The 19008-nt window shown below is 37.8% G+C and overlaps 1 protein-coding gene across 5 annotated transcripts in view; it reads left to right on the forward strand.

Moving 5' to 3' along the window:
- Positions 1 to 19008, forward strand: part of CATSPERE (catsper channel auxiliary subunit epsilon) — a 150294-nt gene that overhangs the window by 80631 nt on the left and 50655 nt on the right. For all 5 annotated transcript variants that reach the window (XM_070474396.1, XM_070474395.1, XM_070474397.1 and 2 more), the window contains 2 exons: positions 6725 to 7217; positions 15708 to 16185. In XM_070474396.1, the coding sequence (XP_070330497.1) occupies positions 6725 to 7217; positions 15708 to 16185 (971 nt within the window). The remainder of the gene's footprint in view (positions 1 to 6724; positions 7218 to 15707; positions 16186 to 19008) is intronic.

Consider the following 19008-nt stretch of genomic DNA (forward strand, 5'->3'; position numbering starts at 1 on the left):
TGTCAGAATTCTCACCGTATCCTCACATGGCAGAACAGGCTGGGGAGCTCTCTTGGGCTTCTTTTACAAGGACATTAATCCCACTTATGAGAGCTCTACCCTCATGACTTACCTCCCTAAAGCCCCACTATTACCATCATATAGGGCATTAGGATTTCAATATATGAATACTGAGCAAACACAAACATTCACACCATAGCAATGTGCAACAATGGGAACACTTACATACATTGCTAGCAGAACTATAAATTGGCACAAGCAATTTGAAAGATATTTTTACATTGTCAGACAAAGTTGAAGATGCATGTATTCAATGGTTGAGCAATTCAACACCTGTGTTTACCTTAGAGAAACCCATGCACAGGTGAATCAAGAGATATGTGAAAGTATATTTGTAGCAGCATTTTTCTGAAAGGAAAAAATTTGAAACTCTAATTTCCTTTCATAGGGAAATGGATAAACATTCTCTTGCATAATTAAACACAGCAACACAAATCAACATGAATGTATTTCACAAGCATAATATTGAAGGAAAAAGGAATGGCAAACTACTTCTGCATTCTTGCCTTAAGAACCCCATGCACAGTATAAAAATGCAGAAAGATGTGACCCTGAAAAGATGAACTTCCCAGGTCGGAAGCTGTCCAATATGCTACTGGAGAAGAGTGGAGAAATAGCTCCAGAATGAATGAAAAGTCTGAATCAAAGTGGAAAAAATGTCCAGTTGTGGATGTGTCTGGTGGTAAAAGTAAAGTCCAATGCTGTAAAGAACAATATTGCATAGGAATCTGGAACGTTAGGTCCATGAATCAAGGTAAATTGGAAGTGGTCAAACAGGAGATGGCAAGAATGAACATCGACATTTTAGAAATCAGTGAACTAGAATGGAATGGAATGGGCAACAATCCCTTAGAAGAAATGGAGTAGCCCTCATAGTCAACAAAGTCTCAAAAATGACAGAATGATCTTGGTTCATTTCCAAGGCAAACCATTCAGTATCACAGTAATCCAAGTCTATGCCCCAACCACTAATGCCGAAGAAGCTAAACAGTTCTATGAAGACCTACAAGACCTTCTAGAACTAACAGCAAAAAAAAGATGCCCTTTTCATCATAGGGGATTGGAATGCAAAAGTAAGAAGTCAAGAGATAAACCTGGAGAAAAAGGCTAGTTTGGCCATGGAGTACAAAATGAATCAGGGAAAAGGCTAACACAGTTTTGCCAAGAGAACGCACTAGTCAGAGCAAACACCCTCTTCCAACAACATGAGAGACGACTCTACACATGAACATCACCAGATGGTCAACACCGAAATCAGATTGATTACATTCCTTGCAGCCAGAGATGAAGAAGCTCTATACAGTCAGCAAAAATAAGACCAGGAGCTGACTGTGGCTCAGATCATGAACTCCTTATTGCCAAATTCAGACTTAAATTGAAGAAAGTAAGGAAAACCACTAGACCATTCAGGTATGACCTAAATCAAATCCACTATGATTATACAGTGGAAGAGAGAAATAGATTCAAGGGATTAGATTTGATAGAGTACCTGAAGAACTATGGATGGAAGTTCATAACATTGTACCGGAGGTGGTGATCAAGACTATCCCCAAGAAAAAGAAATGCAAAAAGGCAAAATGGTAGTCTGAGGAGGTCTTACAGATAACTGAGAAAAGAAGAGAAATGAAAAGCAAAAGAGAAAAGGAAAGATAAACCCATCTGAATACAGAGTTCCACAGAATAGCAAGGAAAGACAGGAAAGCCTTCCTAAGTGAACAGTGCAAAGAAACAGAGGGGAAAAAAAAAACAAAAAACAAAAAAAAACACAGAATTGGAAAGACTAGAGACATCGTCAAGAAAATCAGAGATACAAAGGGAATATTTCATGCAATGAAGGGCACAATTAAAGGATAGAAATAGTATGGACCTAACAGAAGCAGAAGAGGTGGCAAGAATACACAGAACTATACAAAAAAGATCTTAATGATGCAGATAACCATGGTGGTGTGATTGCTCACCTAGAGCCAGACATCTTGGAGTACAAAGTCAAGGGGGCCTTAGCATCACTATGAACAAGCTAGTGGAGGTGATGGAATTTCAGTTGAGCTATTTCAAATCCTAAAAGATGATGCTGTGAAAGTGCTGCACTCAATATGCCAGCAAATTTGGAAAATTCAGCAATGGCCACAGGACTGGAAAAGGTCAGTTTTCATTCCAATCCAAAGACAGACAACACCAAAGAATGCTCAAACTACTGCACAATTCCACTCATCTCAAACACTAGTAAAATAATGCTCAAAATTCTCCAAGCCAGGCTTCAACAGTACATGAACCGAGAACTTCCAGATGTTCAAGTTGGCTTTAGAAAAGGCAGAGGAACCAGAGATCAAATTGCCAACATCCGCTGGATCATAGGAAAAACAAGAGAATTTTAGAAAAACACCTACTTCTGCTTTGTTGACTATGCCAAAGCCTTTCACTGTGTGGATCACAACAAACTGGAATATTCTTCAAGAGATAGGAATACCAGACCCCCTGACCTGCCTCTTGAGAAATCTGTATGCAGGTCAGGAAGCAACAGTTAGAACTGAACATGGAACAACAGACTGGTTCCAAATTGGAAAAGGAGTACATCAAGGCTGTATATTGTCACCCTGTTTATTTAATATATGCAGACTACATCATGCGAAATGCCAGGCTGGATGAAGCACAAGCTGGAATCAAGATTGCCAGGAGAAATAGTAATAACCTCAGATACGCAGATGACACTACCCTTATGGCAGAAAGCAAAGAAGAATCTTGTGATGAAAGTGAAAGAGGAGAGTGGAAAACGTTGGCTTAAAACTCAGCATTCAAAAAACGAAGATCATGGCATCTGGTCTCATCACTTCATGGCAAATAGACGGGGAAACAATGAAACAATGACAGACTTTATTTTCTTGGATTCCAAAAATCCTTGCAGATTGTCACTGCAGCCTTGAAATTAAAAGACGCTTGCTCCTGGGAAGAAAACCTATGATAAACTCAGATAATGTCTTAAAAAGCAGAGACATTATTTTGCCAACAAAGGTCCATCTAGGCAAAGTTATGGTTTTTCCAGTAGTCATACATGCATGTGAGAACTGGACCATAAAGAAGGCTGAGCACCAAAGAATCGATATGCTTTTGAACTGTGGTGTTGGAGAAGACTCTTGAGAGTCCCTTGGACTGCAAGGAGGTCAATCAAATCCATCCTAAAGGGAATCAATCCTGAATATCCATTGGATGCACTGATACTGAAGCTGAAGCTCCAATACTTTGGCCACCCGATGTGAAGAGCCAACTCATTGGAACAGACCCTAATGCTGGGAAAGATTGAAGGCAGGAGGAGAAGGGGATGACAGAAGATTAGCTGGTTGGATGGCATCACCGACTCATTGGACATGAGTTTGAGAAAACTCCAAGAGATGGTGAAAGACAGGGAAGCCTGGCGTGCTGCAGTCCATGGAGTTGCAAAGAGTCAGACACGACTGAGTGACTGAACAAAAGAACACCTGAAATATAATGTGGCATATGGGATTGAATATGGGGAAAAATTAAGATTCCATTGGAATAGTTTGAGCTTTTTCCTGGATATAATGTATGGGCCACTGAATTTTCTAAGTAGTTTTTAAGCAAGCACAGAAAATAGAAAGTAGAGAGAGAACTGGTAACTGACTTCATAGAGCACAGAAATTCTGTTAATTGAGAGCTTGCAGAAGGGAATTCTGAAAAGAAGTTCTCTAGGGTACCTGCAATCGTGCTCCCTGAATATGGAAACCTAGCATATCTCCTCCCAAAAGCATTTGAATTAACAAGTTATAACTACTTAAGATAACTTAAATTTGGAATCAGGAGGGGAGAAGCAGAGTGAGGCACAATGGGAATAAGAGGTATACCTCAGAGGTATCTCACAACTTGTTTCTGCTTCTCCCTTAAATATTAAAGGACATTTAATATTAAATATTAAAGGACCACCAATTACAGAAAGCTTCGAACAGATTCAGAAACCTAAATCAATAAACAGAACAACTCAATTCAGAGGACATAGGACACAGCAGGAAGCAAAAGAAAGTTCACAAAAAAATATACTGTGTACACAGAAATAAGAGAAGATATTATATACATAAAAGGTGACTAAGATGCTATAAAATGAGAAGAAAAGAATTTGAAACGTGTATAAATGTAGTCACAATTTTTTTAAAAAAAAATCAAAGGTTTGAAAGAAAAATGATAGGCATGGAAAACTGAAAAGCTCAGTATGCTTGGCCAGGACTTCAGTCCTGGGTCCTTCCTAGATCTTGTAGGTAACCAGTTATCCAATCAAACAAAATAGTCACTAATACATAATTGTTCTATGGCTGCTTAGGAGCAGCTTATAATAATGAGATTATTATATAGTCAGTGGACAATAACAAAATGATACTGATGATTTTAAAAGACCAACTGGTGCTTGAAACCAATGTTAGTCAGTGGTGTGACTTACCAAAAGCAATAATTGGATAAAGTTTAATGGTGTCATGGTTTAGGGCATAGAAGTTTGATGACATACCTTCAATTGCCCCAACATGGGGTTTCCTTCACCTGGCAGGACCTCATTCTGAGTGGGCAGAATGCCATCACCACCAACCGAGTGTATATTCATTGAGGAAATAGGAAACTCAAGAAGCATTTACTGAACATTCTTTAAACTGATGTCTCCTAAATTGCCCTGCTGAGAAATTCTCCTTAGAACTTCTCATAAGTTTTAAGATACATATCAGAGTGCTTGTTTTCACAAATACATTTGTGTGTCCACTTCAAAAGATAGACCCAGCCCTGTCAAATTTTATAATACAAAGAAAAAAAGTGACGATCTTAAAAAACTTATAGAAAGGCACCTCATTTGAATAATAACAAGAGTCAATTTGCCGTCTGACTTCCCATTAGTAAAGCTGAATATGCAAGGCTGGAGAAAATGCCTTCAAAATTTTGAAGTCTCTATCTAGCCAAATTACATATCTTTATGTAAAATAAAGATATTTTGGGGTATTCAGAGTCTCAAAAATTTTATGTTCGCATACCCGTTAACAGAGAGGTACTAAAAAATGTGTTTTAACAAAACAAGAAAGATCAAAGCATTGGACCCAGTAAATGGTGACTTCAACCCAGGGAGTAAAGAAAGAAAATTTCAGGAAAGAAGTACTAGGTTACCTCTGCATTTACCACATGGAAGATATTGTGGAGCACCGTTTTAATTACCTACTGGGAAACTTAGAAAACTGAGCACATTTTTAAGTGAAATCATTAACTTTATGGGAAATATTATAAATATACATATAGGAAAATAATACACATAGGAAAACTTAATTATGACTTTCTCAGTAGTTAACAATATATATATATTTAATAACAATGTAAATACTATAAATTTAGCTAAACACTATGATATTAACTTGAAAAAAGAGATGTACAGGCAGGTATATTATGTGGCAGAAATAGTTTCATATGTCATAATGGTCATAAGACCATTACAGTATACTAACACATATATATGGACTTTAGAAAGATGGTAACGATAACCCTATACTCAAAACAGAAAAAGAGACTCAGATGTATGGAACAGACTTGTGGACTCTGGGAGAAGGCGAGGGTGGGATGTTTCAAGAGAACAGCATTGAAACATGTATATTATCTAGGGTGAAACAGATCACCAGCCTTGGTTGGGTGCATGAGACAAGTGCTTGGACCTGGTGCACTGGGAAGACCCAGAGGGATCGGGTGGAGAGGGAGGTGGGAGGGGGGACTGGGATGGGGAGTACATGTAAATCCATGGCTGATTCATATCAATGTATAACAAAAACTACTGTAATGATGTAAAGTAATTAGCCTCCAACTAATAAAAATTAAAAAAAAAAAAAAAAAAAGAAGCCAATAATGAACAAAATTACCTATTAAGAGAGCAGTATAAGAATATTTATTTGAGATAATGGAGACATTTCAGAACATAGAGCTGCAAGAATCAAAACTGTTTTCTTTTGGTAACTAAAGTGAGGAATGAGGAGAAATGGGGCTGTGGTGGCGTTTTAATATTGTTTTGTTTTACCCAGACTTATGTTGATAAAAATAAAAATTTTTAAACGAGGTGGATGAACCTAGAACCTGTTATACAGAGTGAAGTTAGGTCAAAAAGAAAAACAAATATCATATATTAATGCATATATGTGGAATCTAGAAAGATAGTACTAATGAAACTATTTACAGAGAAGAAATGGAGATGCAGTTGTAGAGAATGGTCTGGTGGACACAGCACGGGACAAGGAGGGTAGGACAAATTGAGAAAGTAGCACTAACATATATACACTATCACATATAAAATATGTAAAATGTAAAATAACTAGTGGGAAGCTCCTGTAGAACACAGGGAGTTCAACCTGGTGTTCTGTGATGACCTAGAGGGGTGGAATGGGGGAGGCGGGTGGAGGGAGGCTCAAGAAGGAAGGGATATATATATATACACATATATATGTATATATATATAAAATTATGACTGATTGGCACTGATGTATGGCAGAGGCCACCACAACATTGTAAAGCAATTATTCTCCAATAAAAGAAAAGAAAAGAAATGTTACCAAAAAAAAGATGATGCCAGCACCATGCAAGATGAATGAGAAGAAGGAGGGGGTGCATTTTACTTTTATATTTTCCATTTTTCTCTTCTTAGGAAATGGTATATCTCGGTACCAATGACAACAAATGATGTGCTAAAAGAGGTTAAAGGAAATCCAGTGGCTTTTCAAGACTGCTTTATTGCAAATAGTCTTTTCCTGCTGACTTCTCCTATGTTGACAATACCTGAGATTCCTGGGTTTTTACCAATATCTTCACCACGGGGTAGTCAGTTAATAGCAAATTGGGCTGCTTGTGATCCTTCATTTGTTGTGGTGGTAGCTGACATGGAGACCTTTCAGACAAATGATTCATTCCATACTTGGACCAGAATCAGAGTGCCTCCAAATATTCTGACTGAAGATGAAAGACACAATGTGTCTGATGTGACCCTATCACGGGATGGAATTTTTTTCTTAATAAATGGTATTCTTTACTTAAAAAGTTATAATACATTTACAAGACTGGGAAGCAATGCAAATCTTCCTGATGGTGGAATTATTGGCATTACATCAAGAAGGTGGTGTTGGATCAACTATTTATTAAAGGTTAGTAAAAGATTACATATATATGTATATTACACCTGCACATTTAGATATATTTACCGAACTGTTTCGTCTTCCCAGGTGGTCTAGACATAAAGAATTTGCCTGCCAATGCATGAGATGCGGGTTCAATCCCTGGGTTGGGAAGATCCCCTGGAGAAGGAAATGGCAACCCACTCCTGTATTCTTGTCTGAGAAATCCCATGGACAGAGGAACCTGGCGGGCTACCGTCTATGGGGTCGCAAAAGAGTTGGACATGACTTAGTGACTAAACAACAGCAGCAACTATCTTCGGTTGTAGGTTTTTTCCTTCTATCTCTTTATATACATTGTGCCACTCTTTCTGGCCTGTAGAGTCTATCCTGAAAAGTCCGATAATTCTCTTATGGTAGTTCCCCTATATATAACTAGTTGCTTTTCTCTTGTTGCTCTTAAGATTCTCTCTTTAATTTTTTTTGTGTGTCATTTTAATTATATTTTGTCTCTGTGTTCATCTTGTTTGGCAACCCTCTGTGCTTCCTGGACCTGGATGTCTGTTTCTTTTCTCAGGTTAGTGAAGTTTTCAGCTCTTATTTCTTCAAATAAATTCTCTGCCTCTTTCTTTCTCTCTTTTCCTTTCTTTTATCTTCTCCTCAATAATGCAAATGTTAGTATGATGTTGCATTGATGTTGTCCCAATAGGACAGTTCATATGGTTTTCACTACTCTGTCTTCCTGACCACTGATTAATTCCTCTGTATCATCTAATCTTATTGACAATACCTTCTAGGACATTTTTCATTTTAGCTTTTATATTCTTCTGCTCTAGCTTTTTTTATATATTTTCTAACTCTGTTGAAATTCTTACTATATTCATTCATTCTCCCAAATTCATTGAGCATTTTATGTTCATTATCTTGATCTCTTTATCAGATATATTGCTTATCTCCACTTTCCTAAATTCTTTTTCTGGGATTTTGTCTTGTTTCTTCATTTGGAACATAATCATCTGCCTCATTTTCCCAGTTCTTCACTGTTTACTTCTACGTGTTAGATAGGTCAGCTGTGTCTCCTGAACTTGTAAAAGTAGCTTTGCATAGGAGACAGTCAATGGGGCCCAGCAGCACACCCCTTTGGTTACCAGAACTATATTCTTTAGTGGTACCCCTGACATGTACTGTGAACACACTTCCCTTGTGGTGGGGCTGACTAGTGGGCATGCTGGTCAGTGAGGCTGGCCAAGCTGGCTGTGAGGCTGCCCTTTGGGTGGTGGCTGTGCACCCGTTGGAGAGCAGGGTAGGCTTCTTGCTCAGTTGGTTGTGTGGCCCAGCAGATGTGGGGCTTCTGCAACCCCTTGGAGGACAGGGCTGGGTTTCTGTGTAGCTGTCTGCATGGATCAGGTGGCCTCTCGGCTAGTGCAAACCTGTTGCAGAGTGGGGCCGAGTCAAACAACTCTGAATACAAAGTTAAAACAAATTTATGCAAACTACCAGAGCTTCCCTAAGATGACATATGTAACAGCTACACCTCCATATCAATTAAAGAAATTGAATTTGTTATTTAAAAACCTTCCCACACAGAAAACTTCACGCCAAGATTATTTCACCAGTGAATTCTATGATGTATTTTTAAAATAAATGCCACAATTTCTAAAATCTTTCAGAAAACTGAACAAGGGGGATACTTCCCGATTTATTCAGTAAGGCCAGCATTATGTGATACCACAACCAAGAATAACATATGACAAGGATATAAAACTGCAGACCAATATCTCTTACTAACAAAGATTTAAAACCTATGAACAAAGTGTTAGTAAACCAGATCTAAAGATATATAAAAAGGAAAATACATCATGACCAAGTGGGTTTAACTTAGAAATAAAAGTGACTTGCAATAGAAAATCAATCAACATAATTCACCTTATTAGAAAATAATTTTAAAAACCATATGATCATCTCAATAGGTACATATAAAAGCATTTGACAAAATGTAGTATACACAATTAATTTTAAAAATCAGCAAATTAAGAATAAAAGAGAACGTCCTCAACCTAACACAGAACATTTATGAGAAACCTTAAGCTAACATTGTCCAATGCTAAAAGACTGTTATTGACTCTGCTCAGATTTGATGTAAAAATGCTGTTATTGGTTAAACCTACCATTTGGTGTTCATTTTTTATTAACACCATTTGCTCCTTTGTTCCTTTCTTCCATTTCTTGCTTAAAATAAGGAACAAGGTGAGAATGTTTGCCCACACCACATCTATTCACCATCGCATTGACAGTTTCGGCAGGTGCAATGAGTTAAGAAATGAATAAAAGGAATCTGTATTGAAAAGGAGACTGTCTTTATTCAAACACTTTTAGATGTAGAAAAGATTATGAAATCTTTTTCTTTTTTTAAGTTACAGGGCTAATAAGTGTGTTTACCAGGTTGCAGTATATAAGGTCAATATAAAAAAATCAACTGCATATTTATATAGCAATTTAATTTTGTATATGAAAGATATAAACATATAAATGAACAATCATAAATTGAAATTTTTAAAAATACTGTTTAAATAGAATTTAAAATATTAAATACTTAGGCATAAACCTGATAAAAGATATGCAAATATATACACTTTAAAACTACAAATATTATTGAGTGATGTAAAAGACATGTATAATGTATCATAGGTTGAAATGTATGAAAATGTATCTTGTTCATAGGTGGAAAACATGCAATATTGTTACAATGAGAATACTTGAGAAAAGCAGCACTTCAATTAAAATCTTATTGGCTTTCATAGAAATTAAGAAACTGATTCTATCAGTATGGAACAAAAAAAAAATCTAGAAATAAATGCCACTAAAAATGTAGATCTTGGTTGGAATGCAGAATATTTTTAAAATTTTGAATTCTTCCTAAGCTTATCTACATGAACAGTATGAAAAGACAAAAAGATGGGACACTGAAATATGAACTCCACAGGTCAGTAGGTGCCTAATATGCTCCTGGAGATCAGTGGAGAAATAACTCCAAAAAGAATGAAGAGATGGAGCCAAAGCAAAAACAACACCCAGTTGTGGATATGACTGGTGATGGAAGTAAAGTTCAATGCTGTAAAGAGCAATATTGCATAGGAACCTGGAATGGTAGGTCCATGAATCAAGGCAAACTGGAAGTGGTCAAACAGGAGATGGCAAGAGTGAGTGTTGACATTTTAGGAATCAGTGAACTAAAAGGGACTGGAACGGGTGAATTTAACTCAGATGACCATTATATCTACTACTGTGGGCAAGAATCCCTTAGAAGAAATGGAGTAGCCATCATAGTCAACAAAAGAGTCCAAAATGCAGTACTTGAATGCAATCTTAAAAACGACAGAATGATCTCTGTTCGTTTCCAAGGCAAACCATTCAATATCACAGTAATACAAGTCTATGCCCTGACCAGTAATGCTGAAGAAGCTAAAGTTGAATGGTTCTATGAAGACCTACAAGATCTTCTAAAACTAACACCCAAAAAAAAAAAAAGATGTCCTTTTCCTTATAGGGGACTGGAACGAAAAAGTTGGAAGTCAAGAAACACCTGGAGTAATAGGCAAATTTGGCTTTGGAGTACAGAATGAAGTAGGGCAAAGGCTAATAGAGTTTTGCCAAGAGAATGCACTGGTTATAGCAAACACCCTCTTCCAACAACACAAGAGAAGACTCTACACATGGACATCACCAGATGGTCAATACTGAAATCAGATTGATTATATTCTTTGCAGCCAAAGCGGAGAAGCTCTATACAGTCAGCAAAAACAAGACTGGGAGCTGACTGTGGCTCAGATCATGAACTTCTTATTGCCAAATTCAGACTAAAATTGAGAAAATAGGGAAAACCACTAGACCATTCAAGTATGACCTAAATCAGATCCCTTATGATCATACAGTGGAAGTGACAAATAGATTCAAGGGACTAGATCTGATAGACAGAGTGCCTGAAGAACTATGGATGGAGGCTCATGACATTCTACAGGAGCCAGTGATCAAGGCCATCCCCAAGAAAAAGAAATGCAAAATGGCTGTCTGAGGAGCCCTTACAAATACCTGTGAAAAGAAGAGAAGTGAAAGGCAAAGGAGAAAAGGAAAGACATACCCATCTAAATTCAGAGTTCCAAAGAACAGCAAGGAGAGATAAGAAAGCCTTCCTCAGTGATAAATGCAAAGAAATAGAGGAAAACAATGAAATGGGAAAGACTAGAGATCTCTTCAAGAAAATTAGAGACATAAAGGGAATATTTCATGCAAAGATGGGCACAATAAAGGACAGAAATGGTATGGACCTAACAGAAGCAGAAGATATTAAGAAGAGGTGGCAAGAATACACAGAAGAATTATACAAAAAAGATCTCAGGACCCAGATAATCACAATGGTGTGATCACTCACCTAGAGCCAGACATCCTAGAATGTGATGCCAAGTGAGCCTTAGGAAGCATCATTACGAACAAAGCTAGTTGAGGTGATGGAATTTCAGTTGAGCTATTTCAAATCCTAAAAGATGATGCTGTGAAAGTGCTGCACTCGATATGCCAGCAAATTTGGAAAACTCAGCAGTCACCACAGGACTGGAAAAGGTCAGTTTTCATTCCAGTCCCTAAGAAAGGCAATGCCAAAGAATGCTCAAACTACCACACAATTCCACTCATCTCAAACAGTAGTAAAATAATGCTCAAAATTCTCCAAGCCAGGCTTCAACAATACGTGAACTGTGAACTTTCAGATGTTCAAGCTGGTTTTGGAAAAGGCAGAGGAACCAGAGATCTAATTGCCAACATCCGCTGGATCACTGAAAAAGCAAGAGAGTTCCAGAAAAACATCTACTTCTGCTTTATTGACTATGCCAAAGCCTTTGATTGTGTGGATCACCACAAACTGTGGAAAATTCTTCAAGAGATGGGACTACCAGACCACCTGACCTGCCTCTTGAGAAACCTGTATGCAGGTCAGGAAGCAACAGTTAGAGCTGGACATGGAACAAGAGACTGGTTCCAAATAGGGGAAGGAGTACGTCAAAGCTGTATATTGTCACCCTACTTATTTAACTTATATGCAGAGTACATCATGCGAAATGCTGGACTGGATGAAGCCCAAGCTGGAATCAAGATTGCCAGGAGAAATACCAATAACCTCAGATATGCAGATGACACCACCCTTATGGCAGAAAGTGAAGAAGAACTAAAGAGCCTCTTGATGAAAGTGAAAGAGGAAAGTGAAAAAGTTGGCTTAAAGCTCAACATTCAGAAAACTAAGACCATGGCATCTGGTCCCATCCCTTCATGGCAAATAGATGGGGAAACAATGGAAACAGTGAGAGACTTTATTTTCTTGGGCTCCAAAATCACTGCAGGTGGTGGCTGCAGCCATAAAATTAAAAGGCTTACTCCTTGGAAGGAAAGCTATGACCAACCTAGACAGCATATTAAAAAGCAGAGACATTACTTTGCCAACAAAGGTCCATCTAATCAAGGCTATGGTTTTTCCAGTAGTCGTGTATGGATGTGAGAATTGGACTGTAAAGAAAGCTGAGCACAAAAGAATTGATGCTTTTGAATTATGGTGTTGGAGAAGACTCTTGAGAGTCCCTTGGACTGCAAGGAGATTCAACCAGTCCATCCTAAAGAAAATAAGTCCTCAATATTCATTGGAAGGACTGATGCAGAAGCTGAAACTCCAATACTTTGGCCATTTGATGAACTGACTCATTGGAAAAGACCCTGATGCTGGGAAAGGTTGAAAGTAGGAGGAGAAGGGGACGACAGAGGATGAGATGGTTGGATGGCATCACCGACTCAATGGACATGAATTGGAGTAAACTCCAAGTGATGGGTGAAAGACAGGGAAGCCTGGCATGCTGCAGTCCAGGGGGTCAGACACAACTTAGCCACTGAACAGAACAGAACAGAAAATGTCTTTATTTTTTGCCTTCATTTCCACCAAATACAGAATTATATAATTACAGGTGGGTTTTGTTGTTTTTCAGTTGTTTTTAAAGCAATTTACAAAGACATTTGGCTATCTTATGACTTTCATCATTTTTGTTAAGAAGTGAGCCATTATTCCAGTCATTGTTCTCAAGTATATAATGTGTCTTTTTCACTCATTTCTCCTTTAGATCCTTCATTTTATCTTTGGTTTTCAGCATTTTTATTATGTGCTTATGTGTAATTTCCTTTGTATTTTTCCTGTTTGTGGTTCAGTTGAGCTTCTTGGATTTCTGGGATTATGTCTTTCATTAATTTTTGGATGTTCTTGAACATTATTTCTTCAAATACTTCTTCTGCACCAGTCTCTTTTTCCTCTTCTTCTAGGATTCCAGAAACATATATATGTGAGACTTCATATGGGCAGATGCCCTGATTTTTTTTATTTGTATTTCAGTTAGGATACATGCTATTAACCTGTCATCAAATTCACTGCTCTTTTACTCTTGCTATTCTCAGTTAACTCTTAAATCCATCTAGTAATGTCTTTATTCCTCGTATCATATCTTTAATTTCTAGCATTTCCATTCTGTTTTGTATTTTCTTTCTTAATTTATTTTTGGCTGCGCTGGGTCTTAGTTGCTGCATGTGGGCTTTTCTCTAGTTGAGGTGAGTAGGGGCTACTCTCTAGTTGCAGAGCTCAGGCTTCTCATTGCAGTGGCTTCTCCTGTTGCAGAGCGCAGCTCTAGGTATGTGGGCTTCGGGAGTTGCAGCGCGCAGGCTCCGTAGTTGTGGCACACAGGCTTAGTTGCTGTGCAGCATGTGGGATCTTCCCGAGCCAGGGACAGGATCTATGTGGCCTGCATTGGCAGGTGGATTCTTGGCCACTGGACTACCAGGCAAGTTCCCTATTCTGTTTTGGTTTTTTTAAAATCATCTACGTATCTTAGCTATAATTCCCCATCTCTGCATTCTTGCTTGTCTTTCCACTAGATTTTCAGTGTTTCATCACAGCAATTTTCTTTTTTGCTGTGCCTGGAGTCTCAGCACTGATAAGATTCCAGAGATCTCTTCATACTTTGTAACTGAGTCACCAGCTTCACAAATCCTAAGAGAGTCATCTCTGCTGCCAGCTTTTTTTTTTTTTTTTTTCTTTTTTTAATCACTGAGGATTTCTCTTTCCTTTCTCATCAGCCCCAGGATTTCTTGCCTTGGGAGATTTCTCTCTCTCTCCTGCTTCCCTGCCCCTAATCCTTGCATGGAGACTGCTTTATACTCTCAGTGAAGACCATGTATATCTCAGAAGGAGAGCTTGTTTTAGCTCTCTTATCCCACTTCCTGTATATGGTAGCTGAGCATCCAGAATGCTGACAGATTTCTCTCAACTTTGTTGCCCTGGTGCCTGTCCCCTCCCTGTCTTTAGAAGGTTACTGCTTTATATTTGGGAGAGGCCATGAATGTATCAGAGGGATTGCTCCACTTACCTGCCTTGCCCCAAGACCTTGGCTTGCTATACCAAGCACTAAGTGAAGATCTGTAGGAAAGAGTTTTGGGTAGGTATAATCTCATTATATGGCTGGGGCTCACTGGAGTTCCCATCTATCATGTTTATGACCAATTCCCCTTCCCATCCCTCTGCCAAGAATAGTGAGAATAACTGTGAGTCTTTTCTATAAAGGGCTCATCATTTTGTTTCTAATCTAGTTCCTTCTTGAGAATTGTTTCGCACTCATTTTCAGCAACAGAAGTTCTAGGTTTTAAATTGAATCTTCATTTGGCAAAACATCTTTTTACCCCAAATGGTCTCTCTTTTTTTTAGTTATCAGTTTGATTTCTTTCCACATACTGTTTGAGTATAGACTAGATATTTGTACATTAAATAAATGTACAAATCTATTTATTTTGAGAGACAAGATATGCACAAAAGACTGTTGATTGTCATGGACATAGAACTTACATTTTAAGTAAAAATCTTTAAGAATTAGAACCATTTGGGGGAGGGGAGATGGGGGAAAGGGGGTACCTGGCTCCCTAAATGAAATTACACCCACTGAATCTCAGACATAGCATCTCTGGGTGGTCTTCCCCTCTAACAGTGTCCATCAAAGGGTAGTACTGATTTGTCTCAGGTTTTAAGTTCTCTCTTCTCTTTAGCAAAGGAAGTTGGAATTCCAAAAATAATGTTTGAAGTAGCCTTATTTCTTGACCTTAGTAACTATCAAAGTCTAAGGGACACTCCTGGTCAGAGTAGATAAATACATAAGAAAAGAGAAGGCTAATGCTCTTCGAGGATTTAAAAGGGAATTTAAATTAATTATTTCTATTGATAGAAAAATATATAAAAGAATAAAATTACTGAAATAATTTATTTTTATACCTATGTGTAATATATTTCCATGTAACTTCTATGTCCGAAGTATTGTTCAGAAACACAATACAAATTAAACCTTAGTAGTTACTGTGTTTTATTTTTAAGTGTTGCAAAATAGAAAACAGGAACTGTTAGCACCCTCTCTAAAATCAAAGATATTCTAATTGTTTTCTATTTTGTCACAGGATAAAGAAAGAAGAAGTGACATGGCAATCTGGACAGAAAATGAAGTTTATCTTGGATATACTCTTCTTAAATTTGTTAAAATAGTAACTACTGAAAAACTGAAAGGACTTCTAAATATGTCACCAACTGCTACTCTGACTATACACAGGGTTGAGTATACAGGACACCCTTTGGAACTTGCCTTGTTATTAAATTACTGCATTATATGTAATACCTCCAAAACAATTTACCTAGTGATATACAATGAAGATACAATACAATGGGTATTCCAAGACTTTGCATTAGATGTCACTATTGACACTTTTTTAATTCCATATTTCTTATATTCAGCAAAGCCAGAATTATTACTATGGGACAAACATAGGATCTACTATTATTACCATAATTTCACAGATACTGGAGTTTTACAAACAACTACAGAATTTGGAAATCTATCAAGATTATCACAAAACAGCATTATTCACAATGTTCTTATGGGTAAGTTATCTTCAATCTGCAAAAATTATTCTAGATTTCATAGACATCTTCCTTATGAAGATGTACAGTTGTATTAATATATGGTGTTTTTGATAAAGATGTTTAGATGTTTTACCATCTAAAAATGGTTATCTTTATAATTCTATTAATGCTAACTAGAATCTCATAAGAGACTTCCCTGGTGGCTCAGAAGGTAAAGAATCTGCCAGCAATGCAGGCTGCCCACTGTGATATTCTTGCCTGGAGAATTCCATATGTAGAAGAGTCTGGTGGGCTACAGTCCATGGGGTCTGAAAGAGTCGGACGCAACTGATAGACTAACACTTTCACTTTTTTTTTTTTTTTTTTCAGAATCTCATAAAGCAAAATGGCAAACTCAAGTTCTTTATTCAGAGGTACATTTTGATCAATCAGCAGATACACATGCAACTTACATATGTGTTTTCAGTGTAGGAGGTGATGTGTGGTTGTATTCACTTCCTAGGGCTTAGGGCTCGCATAACAAAGTACCACAAACTGGTACAAACTTAAAGCCACAGAAATTTATTGTCTCAGTTCTAGAGGCTAGAATTCCACAGAAGTGTTGGCAGGGCCATACTCCCTCTGAAATCTGAAGGAATCTTTCCTAGCTTCTATGACTTGCTGGCAAACCTTGCCATTCCTTCCTTGCAGCTGCATCATTCCGGTCACTGCCTGTGGCATCACATAGCATTCTTCCTGTCTTCATACACCATCTTGTTATAAGGACACCAGGGCCAACCGTAGCCCAGAATGATCTCATCTTAACTAATTGCATCTGTAATGACTCTGTTTCCAAATATAGTCATGTTCTGAAGCAGCATCTGGAGTTAGAAGTTCAACATAACTTTTTTGAGGGGACACAATTCAGTTAAACTGAATTCTATAACAGATGTTGTAGAGTTAAACCAATCTGTTTTCAAGTCCATAAAAATGTCATTTAACGTTACCAAACCTCAGTTTTCTAATATAAAATATATTAATAGGACTGTCACGTTGACTAGATAAGGGGTTGTATATAAAATGCTTAGAATAATACTTGGCAAGTGGTAAGCCTTTAACTAATAGTTATTCTTGGGCTTCCCTGGCGGCTCAGTGGTAAAGAATCCACCGGCCAATGCAGGAGACACAGGTGCTATCCCTAATCAAGAAGGATCCCACTTGCTCGGAGAAACGAAGCCTGTATGCACAACTATTGCACCTGTGCTCTAGAGCCCGGGAGCCGTAATTACTGAAGCCCGCATGCCTTAGAACCCATGCTCTACAACAAGAGGATCCACATCAATGAGAAGCCCACACACCGCAACTAGAGATAAGTCAGCACAGCAACAAAGACCCAGCACAGCCAAAAATTAATTAATTAATTAAATTTAAAAACTTATTTATTCTTCATGTTATTATTCCTAAGGTAGTGTACTAGACATTATATGACACGCAAAGAAAGTTTGATCCTCAAGGAATCTAGTTAGGAGTTAAATTAACTGGGACATTTAAAGTAAATATCACTGTTGTTTGTAATTGATCTTTCTTGACCCCATATCACCTTCAACTCACAGCCATTCAATTTTGCTACTGCCATTTACAGCAAAACTCCAGGAAGAATTGCCTACTTTCACTTTTTCCTCTTTCCTCTCATTCTTTCTTGAATCCACTCTAATCAAATTTTCTCAAAATCTGCCCTTGCCAGGGGTTTCGATGACTCCCCTTTGTTAATCCAGTGGCCAATTTCCAGTCATCTTTTGTGATCTGGCAGCAGCAGCATTTAAAACAATTCAACATGGCCTTTTTCCTGAAACAGGTTTTCCCAAAGACTTTTGGGGATATTTTTGATCTTCCTCCTACTTCACCAGCCTCAACCTCTTTTCCATTCTCATCTTCTTAATTCCTAAATGGAGAAGTAATTGAACTCTCTTTACATTCATTCTTTGTATGTAATTCATTCTAATGTAATTCTTTACATTACATTCATTCTTTGCCCTCCAGCCAAGATCCCTAGCCTGAACTCCAAACTGCTATTTCTTACTGCTTCTTGATTCTTTCATTCAGATGACTAGTGGGCACCTCAGACTAACATATCCAAAACTGAATCCTTGAGTCCCTCACCCACACTGCAGCCTGCTTCTTCCCTTGTCGTCCCCTACCAAGTAAATAGCTCTTCTTTTCTTCCAACCACAAACCTTGACCTCATCCTTGAATTCTCCCCTTTTACATCCCATAGCAAGCCATTATCAAATCCTGTTGGCTATGTGTAAAAAGTATATCTAAACTCAATCCTTTTTTCACCATTCCCACTCCAGTCCAAGCCCCTATCCTCTCTAGCCCATAAGTATAAGAGTTTTTTAAGTGGTCTCTCACCTTTTATCTGTGTGTCCCCATCATCAACCAGGTTAGGGTACACCTAGGAGCCAGAGTGAGCCTTTGAAAATATATGCAAAATCATATTCCTCTGCTTAAAACCCTCATTTGGCTTCTTATATCACTCAGAATAAAATCTAAACCTTTAGCATAACCTGAAACACAGTATGAGATCTGGCCCTAGACTCTGATGTGGTCTCCTATCACTTGACTCTTTGTTCACTGTTACCTGGCCAGACTGGCCTCTTTGCTATTCCTTGGATATCTGCTGCCAATATTCTTCACTTTGATATTGACATAACTCTTCTACTTAATTCAGGCTTAAGTCCAAGTATTTTTTTATGTGTGACTTCTCTGGTAATGTCATAATATGAAAGGACTTTCCAATTATTAGAAATATTGTCATATATTTTCTGTGAATAATTTAACTTTGGGAGTTCCCTGGTGATC

This window comes from Odocoileus virginianus, chromosome 11 (genome assembly GCF_023699985.2).
Source record: "Odocoileus virginianus isolate 20LAN1187 ecotype Illinois chromosome 11, Ovbor_1.2, whole genome shotgun sequence".
Taxonomy (NCBI): domain Eukaryota; kingdom Metazoa; phylum Chordata; class Mammalia; order Artiodactyla; family Cervidae; genus Odocoileus; species Odocoileus virginianus.